This window comes from Rhinolophus sinicus, linkage group LG12 (assembly GCF_036562045.2).
Source record: "Rhinolophus sinicus isolate RSC01 linkage group LG12, ASM3656204v1, whole genome shotgun sequence".
NCBI classification, from domain to species: Eukaryota; Metazoa; Chordata; class Mammalia; order Chiroptera; family Rhinolophidae; genus Rhinolophus; species Rhinolophus sinicus.
The window spans coordinates 28229404-28248192 of NC_133761.1; the positions used below are offsets into that span (position 1 = coordinate 28229404).

Consider the following 18789-nt stretch of genomic DNA (forward strand, 5'->3'; position numbering starts at 1 on the left):
TCACTTACTTGCACAAGAATCCTCATCTCAGACTCTGCTTCTAGGGAACCTGACCTAAAATAATACTTCATGGGCGATTTGAAGGATGTTTAAGGGTAATTTTAACTATATGCAATGTTAACCTTATCCATTGATTTAATGAGAGAGGGTTTCATTGTTTTCCTCTCTGTGTTCCCAGTGCCTGACACAGTCTGAGACATAGTAGGCTCTCAGTATAACTTTGGTTGAATGAATGGATGAATGAATGCATCAGTGAGGCAGATTAGTTAGTATGATTGCTATGTAGACCGGAAGGTCTCTGGTGGAATAAACAAAAAAGCAGCCATATATCCTGAAACTCCAGGTCCTGGACTGTCTCCTTCACTCCAGGACAGAGACATGAGAATACGCCTGGAGGTTAACAGATAATCTCAAACCCCTTCTGGCCGGATGTCATGCATGATGTCATGCGGGGTCTCAGCTCCCGCTCCCCACACAAGAACGCAGGATATGGTGAGGCCAAAAAGAAACACCCACGGAGCCATAGATAGGGCAGTCATACCACTATATTCTCACTGGCTGACGGCTGGGTTGGAGACACAGGAAGCAGGAGCCACACAATCTGCAACCTGCCGTCCGCTTCTCTGCCAACCAACCTCACTTGCTAGCTGCAATCCGCTCTTGCTAGCTCAGCCACGGCAGTTATATCAGTGGCCAATGGCTAACTGGTAACAGCTGATGGCCAACTAGTCACAGCTAATGGTCATCTACTACCCGAGCCAGCACCTTTCCACCTGAGGCTGTCTGGAAACAGGTGTCTGGGACTCTGTCGCCTGGACAAAGGAGCAGATCTGATAGATGGAAATGGGTTGGTTCGTTAATCCCTTCAGGATGAGCAAACAGGACAAAACTGATAGATGAATTCAATTACAAGGCTCCAGCCCCCTCCCCCAAGCAGGCAGGGGAAGGTATAAAAGAGCTTTTGCCTCAGTCACTGGACACCCCATTCGGGACCCCCGCCCACTCGGGAGCTGCAACCTCTTCTCCTGCCTCTAATACACTCTTCCTTTACAACTCGTTGCCTCTCCCTGGTCTGAGTGTCCGTCCTTCGGCTTCACGAGACAGGATCCCGGCCCGCACCCAGAAACTGTCGGCAGATCCCACATCATTTACATCATTTGGGGACGCACAGAGAAATATTCCTACTTCATCAGCATACCACATTTGTCAGTCTACCCTTGCTTTAACAATCAGTAGTCCATGCTGTCTAAGGATTCAGTCTCACCCTCTGCTCTTTCAAGCCTGAACTGGCACCAGGGCTAGCAGTAACTTCTATGGGTTTATTTTTCCCTAAAAGCAGAGAACTCAAAGTCTCACAACCAATCTTGTTTTCTAAAGAAAAGTGTGGCAATTATGAGGCTAATTCCATCTGATTTTCATGTCAGGTGTTGCTGCATAAAAGTGTTGAGGACTGGGGCAAGGAATGGAGACACAGAGGCCTTATTGAAACGATCCGAATTGATGACAGTGTTCTCCTCAAACCGGTGGGCAGCAAGAGAGCTTTCCAGAATGGAAATGTAAATTTTCTGAACTGCCTAACTGCTTTTCCTTAGAGTCACTGGCAAGATTTCACAAAAGGTTATGAAAGATTATATACAGAAAATGTTCTGCTCTATATTTCAGTCTGTTTTTCTAAGCTTAAAAACCTCAACAAATATTCAGTACTTGGCTGATTCTTAATTTCCCAACCTATAGAGTCAAAGGCTACAAAATAGTCATTCCCAGAACAGCCACAGAACATGTATAGTTTGAATCCCAAGTACAATGGGGCAATTTCCTAAATCTGTATGTCACAAGCCTGCACAATGGAGGTGTTCAGATGACAAGCTTTGGGGCCAGCTAGACCTAGATTTAGTGCAAGTCTTTGTCACCTGTTAGCTGTCACAAGACCTGTTGCTTTAGCCTCTGAATTTCAGTCCCCTTACCTGAAATTGGGAAAATAATGTCACCTCTTAGGTTTTTCTGAGAGAATTAAGCATGTCACTTAGCATTAATAGGGTGACCAACTTCTCCTGGCTTGCCCCAAAACTGACCTGTTTTAAAATTGAAAGTCCCACATTCTGAGAACTTCCTCAGGCCCCTGCAAACATTAATTCTACTTGCAAAATGATGCCGTCAAACATACCAAGTTTAAATAGAAAACTTTCTTATTCGACTATTACTACTACTACTTCTAAATAATACCAATAAGAATAAATAACTCTACAAGATATATACGCATTTGGATAAAGGACAAGCTGGAGTTCTGTGTTCCAATGATGGGTGCAGAAGGTTCCAAGCCATAAACAAATCCTTTTTCGAATAATTACACTGTATTGCATTTAGAAAATTAAACAAGTAGAACAACACTGCATTTTCTTGGAAATATTTTGTTAAAGAGAAGCTTTCAAGCCTGAAGAATCCGTGGAAAGCTACCCACGCCTTTTAGAGCAGCATGGATATTCAGCTGCAATCTAGTTACCATTTGGAAACTTTTAAGCTCAAACCAGAGGGAGAAAGAAGAGATGCAAAGAGAATTATAATGCCAGATTATTTTCTCAAGAAGTTCCAAGAAGTAGGTTGCTATCCCTTCCTATGAAAAAAGAGCTATGTAGATACAAAGAACAATTAATTATACCATTTGTTCCTCAAGGTCTATGACATTTTGTATAACATACATAGTCTCCCCTCTTATGTGGTTTTGAATTAGCCAAACCTTTTTATTTAACATCCCACCCTCCTTAGTTAGTGACAGGAAAGGAAAATGTGTCCTTATAACAATTACTGGCTTTAAAAAAAAAAAAAATCTATGGTTCCCAACTTAATGATGAGAGAGGCCTATTTGGCACCTTCAGCTTTTTCGGCTGTCTGCTAATTCAATCCTTCCTCCACCGAAAATTCTTGTTTTGTGAGTGTCATCACCACTGACTCTTGCTAATGGGCCACCTCTTGTTTTCTCACCCAGTTTTACAGCTTTTCAATTCTTCCCTTGCCTCATTTTAATTTCTGCTGGTTTAGTACTCTGTGAATCATAGATTTTAGTCCTCTTAATACTGCCTATTTAATTAAAAGTAATGTATTGGCTGCCATTTCTCAAGGGTAACCAGATCGACTGTGATCGTTTCCTGGCAACCTCAAACCCAGATGGACCTGTTTCTCTTGGGGTTTCAAGTCAACACCCCAGCTTGTTCCGTGTGGAAGTGGGGGCAGCCTGGCTGCTTCTGGGAGGCCTAGGCTCAAGAGTGCTGCTAAATCTGCTCAGCCTTTTCTCACTTTCCCCCAAAATGGAAATAGAAATGTCCTCAGCTTTACTTTGATTCCACAAATATATCTATACCTAGCATGGGGTTCCTTGCAGACAACAAAGAAAAGAAGGCTTTTTACTGAGATTATGATTTACCGGACAACACTTTTTCTGTATAACTAGTATTTTTTTAATTATAAAAGCAATACATAATTATGGTAAAAGGAAATATAGGAATATAGAGAAGGGCACAACGAAAAACAACACTTGCTCCCATGCTCTGGCCACCCTTATGGTTCTCCCAGACTAATCATAGAGAATGATTTCTTATGAGATGTGGCTGGGATTTCCTAAGCTTATCCAAGCATAAGGCCATCTTCTTCTCTCTCCTGATACTCTGTACTTCCTTCCTGGCCTTTAACTGTGGTTTGGATTATATATTTATTTGCTTGTTATTTGCTACACCCTCATCAGGTTGTAAACTTCAAGAAGGTAGGGACCCAGTCTGTTGTGTTCACCACAGTATGCCCAGAGTCTAACTTAGTGCCTATCACATAATAGACACCCAACAAACCATCTAATGAAGAACACATGTGTGAAGATGAATCTTCAGAGAGAAAGAGAGAGAAATAAATACCTGGGAACAGAATTTTTTTTTTTATTTTTTTTTTTGCCCTGCCTAAACACCATAGAACTTTCCTACAAGGTTTCAGTTATGCTCCTAATTGACTGTTCCTTTCATCATCCCTGAGAGATGGCTGGGAATGTTAATGTGTTCCCTTTTCCAATGAGGCAGCTGAAGTCACTCTGGCCATACCATTTGCCCAATATCAACATAGGTGATGAGTTGAACTAAAAATGGTGGCCCCAGGTCCCACAACCAGCCTCCCACAACTGCCAAAGCTCACTCTAAATCCTCCACCATTTTGTTTCAGGTAATGGGAAGGAAGATCATCGGGTTTAGAGGCAGACAGACCTGGGTTTGTATTCCAACACAGCCAAAGCATTACTCCTGTGCCATGTTGGCCGAACACCTAACCTTTCCCAGCCTGGTTTCCCAGGTGGGGAGTGATGCTGCTTACCTCTTAGAGTCCTGAGGGTTAAAGATAACGCCATATATAGCGTGTCTGGCTCATAGTAGACACTCTGAAAATGTTAGTTTCCTCCTCTACTTCGTCCGAAAAGATTAAAGACTAAGACTTGTCAGGGGCAACTCAAGACATTTTTCTCCTTTTCAGTCAAATCCCATTAGAAACAGACAGTAACAAACCTCGAGCTGTTCTTGAATTCCATGAATTTATTTGCTGCTGCTTCATAAACTTTATGGCATTCATGCAAGGTCAGTCAGGAAACATTTAATCTTAGCAAGTCCGCCAAGGGCCAGGTTGCGAGCCTCCCATCAGACCATGCCTCAGGCAAAACTCTCAAGAACTCCCCAAGCCTGGAGCAAATCCTGCGCAGACTGCAGCCCCATGCAAGGTACTAACTTAAGCTAACTCAGCCTGGAATTTTTATCTATCAGGTATCAAGTGCCAAAAGCAAGCAGGTGTTGCTTTGCAACTTGAACCTCAGATAGATCAAACACTGGGAAGGCAATAGAACCTGCTTTAGAAAAGCAACTAGGCTCCCACAGAACAGTCATCAATCATATGATGGTGGTGCTGGAGTGGGAATGAGTGGGAATGAAGCCTTGGGAAACCTTTCTAATCATAGTGAAGTAGTAGTCTGGTCTCATTCAATCAGCATGTAGTTAATAAGTACATACTACGGTAGGTGCATAACCTTGGAGTAGGCTCAGGGGTCAATGGAAGAATATAAAGAAGGAGGTCTCTGCCCCAAGAGGCGTCTAATCAAATTGTTTTTTCTGCAGATCCTTAGATAAATAGTGAGTCTTGCAATTCTTTATCTACATAAGATAGGAGCAATATATAGATGCTTTGTGGAAATCACTACACACACACACACACACACACACACACACACACACACACCCTACATCCCCATACTGCCAGACTAAAACTAGTGAGTGTTGCCTTACAGCTGCCAAACCGTTTGTTCCCCTGCGCTCTTCCCAGGATTTCACAAGGGAGTGCCTCAGCAAACTGAGGCCCGATGGAGAGATATCGGAAAAGCTCCTTTGAGGGGAAGTCTCAGCAAACTGAGACCCGATAGAATTATATGGGTCCCTCCCCTTCAATGGATTCCTTGGAGTTGTGTGTGTGTGTGTGTGTGTGAAGGCAAAGTACAAACTGGAACACAATGGGAACTTTTGGAAAGAGCCAGCAGGCTACGTAACACACAGATCTTGAGAATAACAATCATTGCCTCTTTAGAAGTTTACCAATAAAAACTACACGTTGGCTCGATTCAGGGCTCAGTCCCTTGAGGCTTGAGTCCTTTGGCCCTGCTTGCACTCTATTCTTGGCTACTGTCTGTTCTTAGCCCTGAGCCGCCCTTCTCGCTTCCCACAGCTCGTGTTGTGCTGGACGCGACAAGTGAGTACATCCAAGTACCCTTCTGAGAGGTCTCCCTCTCTTTGGTTTTCCCCAGTAGTCTCTTTTACTCTCTCTCTTTTAATGTCTTGGTTTTGTTTTTCTAGGAGAAGTTCATTTGCTTCCCAAACTCTTCTCATATGTCTCATATTACTGCTAACCAGGAGAGATTCTGGACGGGCCCTAGCCTGCTTTATGGGTCAGGTCTTCTTTTCTGAACACAGCCATTTCTGTGAGACTTCACCCATCTTTCCTGGACTGGACCAAGCCTTGCTAAGAATCAGACACTGGGGGGTGAGGGGAGGGAGAGCAAAAGGAGCAAGCTCCTTAGCTGAGAATCAGTGCAGACATTGGTTAGTTCCTTTAGCATGGTCTGGTCACTTTGCCAAGAATAATAAAGCAACTTGACAAGATGCAACTTCTAAAGACATGAAGGGGCATTGGGAAGCCAGCCACATACTCAGAGCTTTGTGTGCTCAGCACTATATCCACAAACAATTTCTACCTTAGCTGAATACTTGAGGAGGTAGCTCTGGGAGAGAAAAACAAGAGTCCTAAGTCTGAAGAATTGGCATGTTCAGGTTGGAAAGTGAATGTTTGGAGGCTGTCCAGAGTTCTTGAATAATTAATTCGCAGAAAACAAGCAACTACAGAGCTTCCTCTTGTGTTGTTCGTTGAGCTCAGGAGGGAGCTGGGGTAAGGAGACTGAGTCAATGATTTATCAGATGCTGTAGAGTCAGAAAGGTCCCAAGTGAATAGAGGAAACCAAGGAGCCACAGAGAGAGCGAAAGAGCTCCCTGCTGAGACAGTCAGTTCCAATTTGTGAAAGATCATTTTTGTCACATTCTTGTTGCCAGTTAGCGCCTATTCACACCAGGCACAAGACAGGGCCAGACGGAACTGAAAAGGGAAGATATGGTTTGTTTGGTGGGGCATGAAGTGGAGAAAGGCTCAGAACATGACATATGTTGTTCACAGTCATTAGCAACATTAGTTGCCACTCACTACCCTTCAGAAAGCAATTTGAACTGTAGGGTCACATCTATGTTAGAGTCGTTGTTGTCCCCTACTAGTGGCTTTTTATTTCCTTCACTGCATCATTGAGAATCTATAAATGCTTTAATCATTTATTTATATTAGCTGACTCCCCACCCTCACCCCTATTAAAATTGGCAGCTGTTGAGAGCAGAGGACATACATGCTTTTTCCACTCCTGGAATCTTGGCACTAGAACAGTGCTTGGTACCTCGATGGTGCTCAGTAAAAGAACATTAGATGAATGAATTCAAACAGTGCTGCTGGGAAATGATGGGGACAATTTCCAGGCCAACCAAGGATTGCCTTTAACACCCAAACTTGTTTTGTAAACCTGAATGGGGATGGTGCAGTAGGCACATGCGTGAGGATGTATGGTTCAGGAATGGAACGCTTGAAGAAAGTGCCAAAGAACCATCAGCTGGGTGACCTGGTGAGCTACAGGGAAACACTGTGAAATTCTAATAGGTCATCTTGAGGAAGCAAAGGAAAACAGGAAGAGGTGAGCGGATACTGCCTGAGTCAGACACTGAAAATGCAGGAAGCTTTAGCCCAGACTCTGAGACCAGCTAGGAAGAAATGGTATGCCAAAGGCCCTGGAAGGAATAGGAAGAAAACTAGTTTCCTTGGACAGATTCTAGGCAGCTGAAAGCTGTACTGGTATGAGATAGCGCTGCTGAGAGAAGATTCAATCAGAGGTAAACTTGTCCTGTAAACTGACACCTTACATAAAAAAAACCTTTAGCCTTTCAGGGACCCAGGACGTCTGGTGGCTGGTGAGGTCTCAGGATAGGAAGACCACTGATACACTTCAGCAACAGTCTGAACACTTAAAGTTATCTGCTCCCTGATCTTATTTTGGAAATAGTTCAACACAGCCATTGTTCACTGAATTGTGAAAACCAAAGCAGCCTGGATGGCTTATCGGCATGTACCATCTGTCCTGTGGGGCCAGCAGCAGTCAGGTGTGTTGGTCCTCACTCCCCTGCAACACAGTTTCAACTGCTGTTGGAGTCCCAGGGGCTGGTTCCCTTGGCCCCATTTTAATTACCACAAGCTCCCAGAGTGCACGTGAGTGTGGTGTGAGAGAATGCTTTCCTTAGTTATCTGTGAGTCTCCATTCTCATCTGTAAACCGGAGACAACGATATCAACATTTTAGAGTTATCATGAGGATTAAGTAAGATAATATAACAAAGTGCATAGCACCCTGTGCTGTGCCTAGAAAGCTATCACAGGCCTAAGGAAGCAGGATGAAGTACAACTAACTTGCTCTAAATTCTCATGTTGTTCCATAACCAGAACTCATCACCTGCTGGTTAGCGTGTAAAGTGGTGTAACCACTTTGTAAAACTACTGTCAGTTTCCATTAATGGCATATATCCCCCCATCCTATGAGCCAGCAAGTCCACTCCTAGGTATATACCCCAAAGAAGTGAATGTCCACAGAAGGGAATGCACAAGAATATTACACCGAAACAATCTAAATGTCCTTTGACAGATGGTTAGCTAAAGGTGTGGTACATATATACCATGGAATACTACTCAGCCATAAAAATGATGAAATATTGTCATTTGTGACAACATGGATGGATCTTGAGGGTACCATGTTAAGTGAAATAAGTCAGAGGGAAAAGGACAAGAACCGTATGATTTCACTCATATGTGAAATATAAAACAGAAAGCAAGAAATGAACAAACAAAACAAATTCAAAGATACAGACGAGAATGGTGGCTCCCAGAGGGGAAGACAGTGGAGGGAGGACAAAGAAGGTAAAGAGTGTCAAACGTATGGTGATGGAAGGAGACTAGACTTTGGGTGGTGAGCACACAATGGAGTATATGGATGTTATATTATAGAGTTGTACACCTGAAATTTATATAATGTTAGTAATAAAATTTATATAATGTTATTGACCAATGTTACCCCAATTAATTTAATTTAAAAAATTTTAATTAAAAAAATATATACATACAGAACAAAAAACATTAATACCCTCTTTCCCCAAAAATAAGACCTAGCTGGACAATCAGCTCTAATGCATCTTTTGGAGCAAAAATTAATATAAGACCTGGTATTATATTATATTATATTATATTATATTATACCCAGTCTTATAGTAAAATAAGACCGGTCTTATATTAATTTTTGCTTCAAAAGATGCATTAGAGCTGATTGTCCAGCTAGGTCTTATTTTTGGGGAAACACAGTAGCTCCATTGTTCACAATAGCCCCAAACTGGAAACAATCCAAATGTCCTCCAGTAGAATGGTTAAATTGTATTCATATAATGGAATATACATAACAATAAAGATGATGAAATTTTTGCAACTCACAACAAGATGGGTGATTTGCATGATGTTGAACAAAAGAGCACATGCTCTATGATCTCATTTATAAAAATCTCAAAAATAAAACTGGTCTACAGTGCTGAACGCTGAAAAGTGGTTATGATACCAGAGAAGTAAATCCCCCAGACTGGGACTCAAGCCCTGGGCCAAGAAGATTCTTGGCTTCACACAGAAAAGAATTCAAATGTGAGCCAATATAGAGTTTAAAGTGAAAGTAGGTCTACTTAGCAAAGAGTAAGAAAAGGCCACCCCAGACGGAGTGGTGGTCTCTAATTGCTAGTGGAAGAGAGACCATCTCCATCCCCCGGTCTAGGGTTTATATGTGTTTTCTTGCTCCTATGGGAAATTTCTTGGTATGGGAAAAGGAGGAAAGAACAATTGTGAGTTTATCTTTAACTTCTGTAAAGTGCAAGAAGAATAAGAGCAGGTTTATCTTTAACTTTTGTAAGGCACAACCCGTGGCTTATTTGTAGTAGGTTTAACTATGTGAATGGCCTAATGAAATCTCTTTGCTCAATAGCCTTTGAATGGTTTGTTCTGTGTGACTGAGTAATGTCTGCCTGAATTCTGTGTGTTGGAGCACATAGGCAGCAAGCTTGGAATCCAACCTCCTAGTTTCTTCTTTTGTAAAAATAGTCCTCATGTCCTAAATTAATTATGTTGTGGGGTGTGGATGGTGATTGGGGAGGGCACAAGGAGCATTTCTGGGGTAGTGATAGTATTATATGTCTTCATATGGAAGATGGGTGTGTCACCTTATAAAAATTCACTGAACTTATGATTTGTGCATTTTCCTATATGTCTGTTACATGTAGTAGATCGTGTAATTGGTCCTAATTCTTAGCTATCTCTCCACTGGGGACACAGTATACTTCCTTGCCCTATTGATGTAGAGCTTGTCCATGGGATTTGCTTTGGCCAATAGGAGGTTGGTCGGTATGACATGAGCAAGACATGAAATATGTTTGAATAGTTTGGTTTTGCCTCTTTGGGTTTCTGTTGCCAGGAAGGAAAACACTTTCCTTCTACCCTTCAAAGTTCTTCTGGCTGGTTTAAGAATTAAATTGACATGAGGCAGATTAACAGGAGAAAATCAAGTTTAATTTCATACCTATGGAGGTCTCATAGATATGGGACCTAAAGAAATGACCCAAATATGTAGATTTTATATTTTTTTAGACAAAGAAACCATAAATTTATGAGGAGTTGACAAGACAGAGAAACTTGTGCTTGGCTGCTTAATCGGTGAAGAATTGAAGCAGAGTTGTGTTTTGTTTTTTTTCCACAGCCCTCTCAGCTCTGAATTTCCTGTCTCTGGGGATAAGGAGGTCTCTCCACCTTCTGGTGCAGGGAGGGCTCCTTTCACACATGAGATTTATTTCCTGCTTTCAGAGAGACAAAGGATGGTCAGAGTGTCCTTTTTGCACCAGCTGTTTCTTAAGTAACTTTAATTCAAAATAATCAATATGCCAAAGGGGCATATTTTGGGGAGGCCTGTCCTGAGCCCTAACACTGTCATAACCATGAGAAGAATATACCTCAGAATACTGCTGCTCTTTTGACCTGGTTCCTAGAATAATCTACATGGAAGAGATTCAGCTAGCCCTGGAGCCTGGAACCTGCATTCTGGCCTGTCCCATTCAAGTTGCAGCTGATTGTGAGGGGAAAAAAGATTGATGTTTTAAGCCACTGAATGTTGATGTGGTTTGTTATGAAGCGTTACTATGACAACAGGTAACTAACACGTTATTCTTCAGTAAAAAAGTACTTTAAGATCTCAATGCTTCCCCCTTTCTAACACTCACCTGTTTCAATTTAAAGTTACCAACACCCACCTCTAGCACTTAAATGGCCTATTCATGCCGTACAGTCTTCAGCTTCCTTGTCTATAAAATGGGGATGATGCTTACTTCACAACACTCTTGGGAGGATTTAATGAGCCGGGGGACCTAAAAGCACTTTGTAAATCGCAGAGCACAGTTTTTAAAGTGATGGACGATGAAGGCAGGAAGTGAGATAGGAAAGCAAGTGTGTGGATCATGCCACATACCCAGCAAAGCTGCTTCCTCCCTCCATGGCCCATCCTTGCTCAAAGGGTGAGGGCACAGTGTGGGGAAGATGGGACAAATGTCAGGATCCACACTAGAGCAGTCACCAAGCTTCTGAACATAGTTCTGTAGGGCCCAGCCTGCCTTGGGAGGTGGCAATTAGTCCTCGAGAAGGCCAGCTTATACATAGGCAAAGTGGGGGATACAGGACCCTAGCAAGGCAACTGCAACCCTCAAATCTATCCTCCACCCTTTGTCTTCTATAAGTGTTTCATTTAATTGGGTTATGGCACTGCATGCCTAACCATCCCTGCTAATCCTATAGCACTAAATCTTATAGCACTTCTCAGTTTACAAAGAACAGGCCCATCTGTTCTCTCGTTTTGGTATTATTTCCATTGTGTAGATAAGGAACCTGAGACTCTGAGAGATTAAGTGATTCCTGCAAGGCTACTTAGTTAATGAGTGTCAGAGCTGAATTTGCAACAGGTTTTCTGACCAAAGCTTAGAGATGTAGCTCATTGATGAAAGCAAGAATTCCATCATTAGATAACCAGTTGGATCCTCAGAAAACAGGTGGCATTGGTGTGAGGTGACAAAACCAGTAAGTTTTGACAGGGAAAAGGGGGGGGGGGGGATGGACTTGGAGCATCCTGTAAGCAGTGGACTTTGAATGGGGGTGGGGCATGGGGAAGATGAGGAAGTGGGAGGGAGGAATGGAGTGAGAAGAGAAAGAGACTGCAGAGCCTGAGCTGGCCTACTAAGGGCATTTGTTCCCATGGGAGGGGCCAGGGCCAGCGGGAGGAGCACTGCCCAACAATAGCTCTGGGAGGAAACAGGATTGGAAAGGGTGCCAGCTAGGTCAGGGACACTGTAGGCCTATCTCCTTTCTAATAGCAACAGTCTGGGGGTGATGCTGCCACCACGTTCTACAGTCACTAAGAGCCCTCTTGGGGACCCTGCCAATGCCCACCTGGTTGGACGGTCTGAGATAAAATGCCAGGCTTCTCTCCTACTACACTGGTCTTCTCTCCCCTCCCTGCCAACCCCTGGCTGCCACCCTGACAGCCTGGCCAGAGACTGGTTCCCGGAACCAGCACAGCCCTCATTATCAAGATGGTGAGAGCTGACACAGAAAAGGAGCTCCTTGAACAAAGCTGCATTTAAGCAAACACAGGCTTCCTTTGGAGTGCAAATACTAAAGACCCATTTCCACTGATTTCAACAAAACCTGGCAACGCTCAAGGCAGGGGCTGGGATAGGGCTGGGGTCTTGCTATTTTGTTTGCAACAATTTTCACATGGGTGAGGCAGAGAATTTCCATTGGCAAGGTAAACCTTGGGTACAGTCTCTACTTGGCCCAGCCCAGAAGCAAGCTTCTCTCCCTTTCTCTGGTCCCAAGTCAGTTCTGTGGCTGTGACCTACCTCCGTGGTTCGAAGGCCATTCTGCTTCTGGGTCAGAGGGCCTGAGCTGAGGCTCTGCGGATTTGAGCATTGGGTCCCACAGCTCATCTTCTTCTCTGGGTTGGATATTCCACCTGAGGCTGTAGAACGGGGCACACCATTGGAGGACAGCCCATCTTCCAGCACACCTGGGGGACGGAAGCAGAGGATGGCACTAGAGTCTTCCACAGGGCAATTGCTACAATCAATCCCCAAGAGCATGGAAAAAAAAAAAAAGAAAAAATAGAAGAACAGTCACCAGAAATCCCACCATGCCAAGTTACCCTTTTCTATAAGAACATGTGGAGTATTTCATTTTTTACAAAAATGAGATTTAAAAAATTTTGTAACTTGAAATTTTTACTTATGAGTACATCAGTGGCATATTTCCATATCATTAAATATTTTGGGGCAGATGAGTGGCTCAGGTGGCTCAGATGAGTGGCTCAAGCATTGTACTCCTAACACGGTGGTCGCTGGTTCGATTCCCACATGGGCCAGTGAGCTGCGCCCTCTACAACTAGATTGAGAACAACTGCTCGACCTGGAGCTAGGCCGGCAGGAGTTGCCGTGAGCGGCCAGCCAGGGGCTGGCAACCAACTGGCTCAGCTGGGTAGAGCACAAGGCTCATAATACCACCATGGGCCAGTGAGCTGCTTCCTCCACAACTAGACTGAGAACAACGGCTTGACTCGGAGTTGGGGGTGGGGTGGAGGAGAATTTTGCGATATGATTTTTCATACAGTCTACTGTCGTGTGGAGTGTTACCATTTATTTCAATAATCCCCTTTAGTTGGATATTTGTTTTCACTTTTTCAAAATAAATGCTACTGTGATGAAACACCTTGTGGTTAAAGCTTTACTCTTAATTATACTTCCTTGGGATGAATTCCTAGCAGTGGGATTACTGGTTTGAAGGTTATACAGTTTTTTCATAATTCCTTCTCAAGGTGTTGGATTGTGTCCCTACCATAACAAATGCCAAGAAATGATAGAATGAAGTTTAAATAAATTGTCTTACTGAAACACAAGAGGAGGACGACACTGAGGATGAATTCATAGATGAAGAGTATCTGATTGAAAAGACAAGCACAGAAGCATGAGGGGGAGTACCAAGTGGGAGACAAGAAGTGGGCAGAGGCTCTGGGATAGCCCCAAAAAGGCCAAGAACAGCCCAGTGGGTTGGCCATCCTACTCCTCCACCAGGGGCCAGTCAGCAATGATGGAGCAGCCTATGAGGGTGGGATATTGTGATAACACAGGAAATACACATTTGTCCTTTGAACACAGTTCCTTGCACAGAGCTCCTAAAACCCTTGTTATTTCCTGAGTGATAGGGGTGGGAGAAGCATCTTTTGTTATAAGATGACACAGAGCTCCCAAATCCCTTGGAATTTTGTGAGTGATAGGAGAGAGAGGAGCACCATTTGTTCTAGTGAGGCAACTCATGTGCACCCCACCCCCCCACCCATAGCTTCAGGACGGGGACTGATTGCCAGAAATATCTATCCTTGATTAGAAGCTTGGAAATTTCAGTCGCACCTCTGGGGAGGGGAGAAGAGCTAGAGATTGAGTTAATAATTGATCATGCCTACATGAAGAAACTTCTATAAAAACCCCTAAATGACAATGTTTAGGGAGCTTTCAATTTGGTGAAAGCACCTATGTGCCAAGAAGGTGGCGCACCTCAACTCCACAGGGACAGAAGCTCCTGTGCACAGGACCTCGCCCTGTGTGCCTCTTCACCTGGTTATTCATTTGTACCCTTTATAAATCCTTTACAGTAAATGTAAGTAAAGTGTTCCTGAGTTCTGTGAGTCATTCTAGCAAATTATCTGGCAATGTGTCTGATGTACTAAGGGAGGGAAGGGCGGTTGACTAAGCAGAGTTCATGAGGCTCCAGTCCCAACACAGCTGAAGAAGAAGTGATCCAAAGGACACACACGTCCACGTGTCACCCACCAGCTCTGCAGACTGCTAAGAGGCTCTCAACTGTGGCTGTTCGATAAAAAATCAGAATTCAAAACATTGACAGTCACAGTAGAAAATGCCTGGTCCAGAGTTTCCTGACTGGCGGGCTATAGTACATGGGGCACTGTGGATGGGTTTCAGATGTGCAGAGCAATGATTCCTTTCGCTGGCTTACCCCAAGTCTTTGTCACCCCTTCCTCCACCAGCTGGCAGCCTGCACCGCTTTTCCTCCCATTCCCCCTCCATCCTGCACCAAAAGGACCTCACGTGCACGTGTATGCATACCCCAGTACACACAGTCAATCTCTACCTCCACGACTCCCTGCAAACAGTTGCCCCTGGCACACTCCTTGGCCTAGGAATGTGCCAACGTGGAGAATGGATCAGGAAAAAAGGCTCATGATGACTGAAAACAGGCTTGGTGTGATTTGGGCTGGTAATTCCAGGGTCCCAGCACCCACATAAGACTCTAAAACAGAGATTCTCAGTGTGGTGCAGGGACCAAGCTGTTGTTACTGGTCTGCTGTGGGCTAAGTATAAAAACTGAACGCAGCACTTAGAAATTTCTATGACAACTTGACACTGCTGGAGCATCCAAGGGTGAACTTGTCTGATTGAATTTCTGATTAAATGAGATATAGACCAGTTCTGGTGCTGTCAGACTCAAGTGGTGAGTCACAATGGTGTGAGCTGTGTGTTAGTTGTGCACAGCAGGACCACATATTTTTCTGTGACGGACTGGGGAAAGAAAATGCAACTGGTCCTGAAGGAGGGCTGGGCGCTTTGGTAAGTATGTCTTCTTGGTCCCTGGATAACTTGCTCTGTGAGGAAGGGTGGGGCCGTAATGGGGGAGTGGGCCTCTAAAACACAAGCCGAGACAGAGACCCAGCTTAATAAGGTCTAGGGTGGGCCTGCCTTCAGCCCTTAGAGCTGCTGAGTGGGATTCAGGCTAGCCAGTGCTGCCTTGGCTGTTTACCAGTGTGCCGTATGAATGCTACCCTCTTCTTTTTCTAATTTTTAAAAAAATTTCTGTTATAGATGTATTTGATATTTGAACCGAGTCTACAAATTCAGATCCACACATAATAGATTTCTTCACAGTTGTCAGAGGCGAATGTTACTATTTTCTATGCAAGTCGTGAATGGATACCTGGGTTGAGGGCAGGTAAGAGGCTCTACTGAGCCATCTACTGAATGTACCATGGTGCTTCCAGCCTGGGTGGGGATGGACACCACCTCGTCCTACCCTGAGACACTTCAAGATGCGCACCTGACCCCCATCCATTCCATGGCCTTGGCCAACCCCCTGTGGGGGTTAGAGGACATGGAACACAGTTCCCTTTTCCTTTCCCTCCAAAGTAACCCATTTTCTGACCCAGGAAGAGGGCAGCAAGGTGGGAAGGGGAGGTGAGATGCACCAGGGGGCCAAGAGCAGGCAGCAGAGAACACATGCCAGGGAGGCAGATAGACAACAGGCAGTGGGACCGAGCATCAGTCAGAGTTCCAAGCCCCTGGCACATACTCCATTGTTCCATCAGACTTCACTTACAAAACACAGATTCAGAGATGAAATTAAGGATTTCAAGATGGTGCGTCTGCAGAGCACTCAATCCTAAACACAGGACCCCGCCTGAACCAGGCAGACCCCATGCACCTGCACCAATTGCACACCCACGAAACCACTAACACCTAACAGAGATCAAGGCAGAGCTGCTGTGGCTGGGGTACAGACGGCCAGTCCTTCCTTCTCAGCAGCTCCCCGGTTCCCTGGGTGTCTCTGCTGAGCCTCAGGGCTCCTGGAAACACAGGTCGAAGATCACTCACCTGGTCCAGCGTTTTCAGTTTTCATTGGTGGCTGAACAAAAATTAGAACTATGATTTCTTAATCCCCAATTCAAGGACTTCCTTATCTATTAAATGAGAATAGCAATTCCTACTTCATAGGGCTGTTGTAAGGATTAAACAAAACACCGTATATAAAGGTTCTGACAGTGTTTGGCACATACATTGTCCTTATTGTTATTTATGGCCCAACACCAGCTGCCTTGTCTCCTCCTCGAGGTGCCCCTATCCATTAGTTACATTCCTGGTTTATGAGTCCTACTATCAGCGTCCCTTAAGTGCTTCACAACTGGCCCACTGAGCTTGATAAACAAGCTGAAAAGCTCTGATGACGAGCAAAGAAACAGGGTTGGGCTTGGGAACTGGCATTGCCTAACAGTGAGCAGGGGTTGCCTGCCCAGAGTGGTCAAGAGGTCACTGCAGGGGGTCAGGAATATGGGGTCATTTGCTGTTACTTATGCCTGCAATAAACCAGGTGATTTTGCTGCATGGATTTAATTGAATTTGTATTTTCTAATTCCAAAAAAATCTCAATGTTGGAAAACTTGTAAACTGCAGAAAAGCACCAATGACAAATAATTTTTACCAAATTTCCCAGAGATTAACTCTGTTAACAAGGAGGTATATGCTTTCCAGAAGATGCAAGGAGGTATATGCTTTTCCAGAAGGTACCACCCAGGTCCACTTACCCAAACTCCTGCACTGACCCCCAGCTATGGTGGGTGTTGGTGGCTAATGGTTCACACCTGTCCCCTTCTCCCAAGGCTTGCCTTTGGCTGAAGGAAGCCCTCTCACCAGGAAACACTGGCCAGTTATACCAGGGGCAGCCATGGCCCATGTTCAACTAAAAGCATGTGTGTGTGTGTGATGGGGGGGATTGTACAACAGCCCAGCCCCCTTGCCTCTAAGCAGCACAATTTCTGTCCCTTCACTCCAAAGCAACCATGGGATCAGACTGAGGCTAGACTATTTCTGAAACCACCTCTTGGCCCGGCGCCTTCCTCTGGCCCGTCCTGCTTCCTTCATTCTTTCCCTCACACAGTTCTCCCCCCAGGATTGTCTCCAGGAGCCACTTACATAAAATCCCCATCTCAGGCTCTGCTTCTAGAGAATTGACCCTAAGACAGCGCATATACGCTGCATGCCAGATATATTCCTTTTGCCCCATCCACACCCAGTCTCCCCGCCTCTCTATCCTGTTCTGTGTCTCAGGACACTGACCTGAATGCACCATGTCAATAGGCTCCCTTGCCCACTGGCTTCTAGTTGGGTTTGCCAATGGGCATCACTAGCTATGGAGGGAAGGAATCTGCAGGAGCCAACTGAGGTCCGGTCTTTATTCCCCTGGTTCCCTCCCTGCAGTGTTGCCATGGGTGCCTGGTGTTTTCTATACATTCCTCCACCACAAGAGAGTACTGAACCAAAAAAAGCCCAAGAACGTGTGGAATTAGGAGGTTCCTGATGACTTCAGGGAGAGCTCAGAGGAGTGCTGGGAACAGAGAAAACAGATGGCAAGTTGTTGAGTAGGGAGTTACAGATGCTGTATGAGTCAGGGTTCTTAGCTGCAAGTAACAGAAAGTGACTCCAGTGAATTAAAGTAGAAAACCAATTCTTTTAAGTGATCTGGGAAGCTCGCAGACTTTCTGGGAGGGTTGGAAGCTGAGGCACGGGCTATCTATCAAGGAACAATGTTCCAAATCCCTCCAGGGAGCCTGTCCCACCAACCCCTTGACCCTGGAAATTGGCCTCAGCACTGCTGCTATGCTTATTCTAAAAGTTATAGTTTTTCTGAAATTCAAGTTGAATTGGGTGTCTTGAATTTTATATGGCAACCCTACTGGGTGTCAAGTGCCCCCGTCTGGGAGAACATTTTTGTGAAAGCTGCATTGTACTAGCCCCTGAGCTCCACCTGCAAGTCCATGCCACTCTTCTCAAGCATGGTCGGTGGGAGAGTGACCCTTATTTTATAAAAGGAACTGAACTTCAGCCGGGTTCTGTATCTTTCCAAAGCTTGTGGTCTTAGCAAATATTTACAATTCCTTAGAGGAAAAGCTCCCAAGTAGGTAGCTTTCAAATTCTAGTGTGCATGAGACCCATCTGAGGAGTCTGGTAAACTACAGATCTCTACATGCACCACCACCTCCAAACTTCTGATTCAGTAGGGTCCCAGAAATATGCATTTTACCAAGTTTCCTCTACCCCATTTCACCCTCTGTGATTCTGAGGCAGAGAATTCTAAAGACTGCATTTGAGGCTTCAATAACACTCATGCAGGTTTTGAGGGTTGTGTGTAAAATGCCCATCTGTATTTTTTTTCCACCATGAATTCTGTAGCAGTAAATCTA

General features: G+C 44.5%; 1 protein-coding gene across 3 annotated transcripts in view; it reads right to left on the reverse strand.

The window, feature by feature from the left end:
* Positions 1-18789, reverse strand: part of BAALC (BAALC binder of MAP3K1 and KLF4) — an 80205-nt gene that overhangs the window by 3088 nt on the left and 58328 nt on the right. For 2 of the 3 annotated variants that reach the window (XR_012490669.1, XM_019711793.2), the window contains one exon: positions 12614-12780. Coding sequence is in view for 1 of the 3 variants with exons in the window: in XM_019711793.2 (XP_019567352.1) it covers positions 12614-12780 (167 nt within the window). In the remaining 2 variants the exon portion in view is untranslated. Of the gene's footprint in view, positions 1-12612; positions 12781-18789 lie in introns of those variants that run through there. The other variant, XR_012490668.1, reaches the window with a different exon arrangement.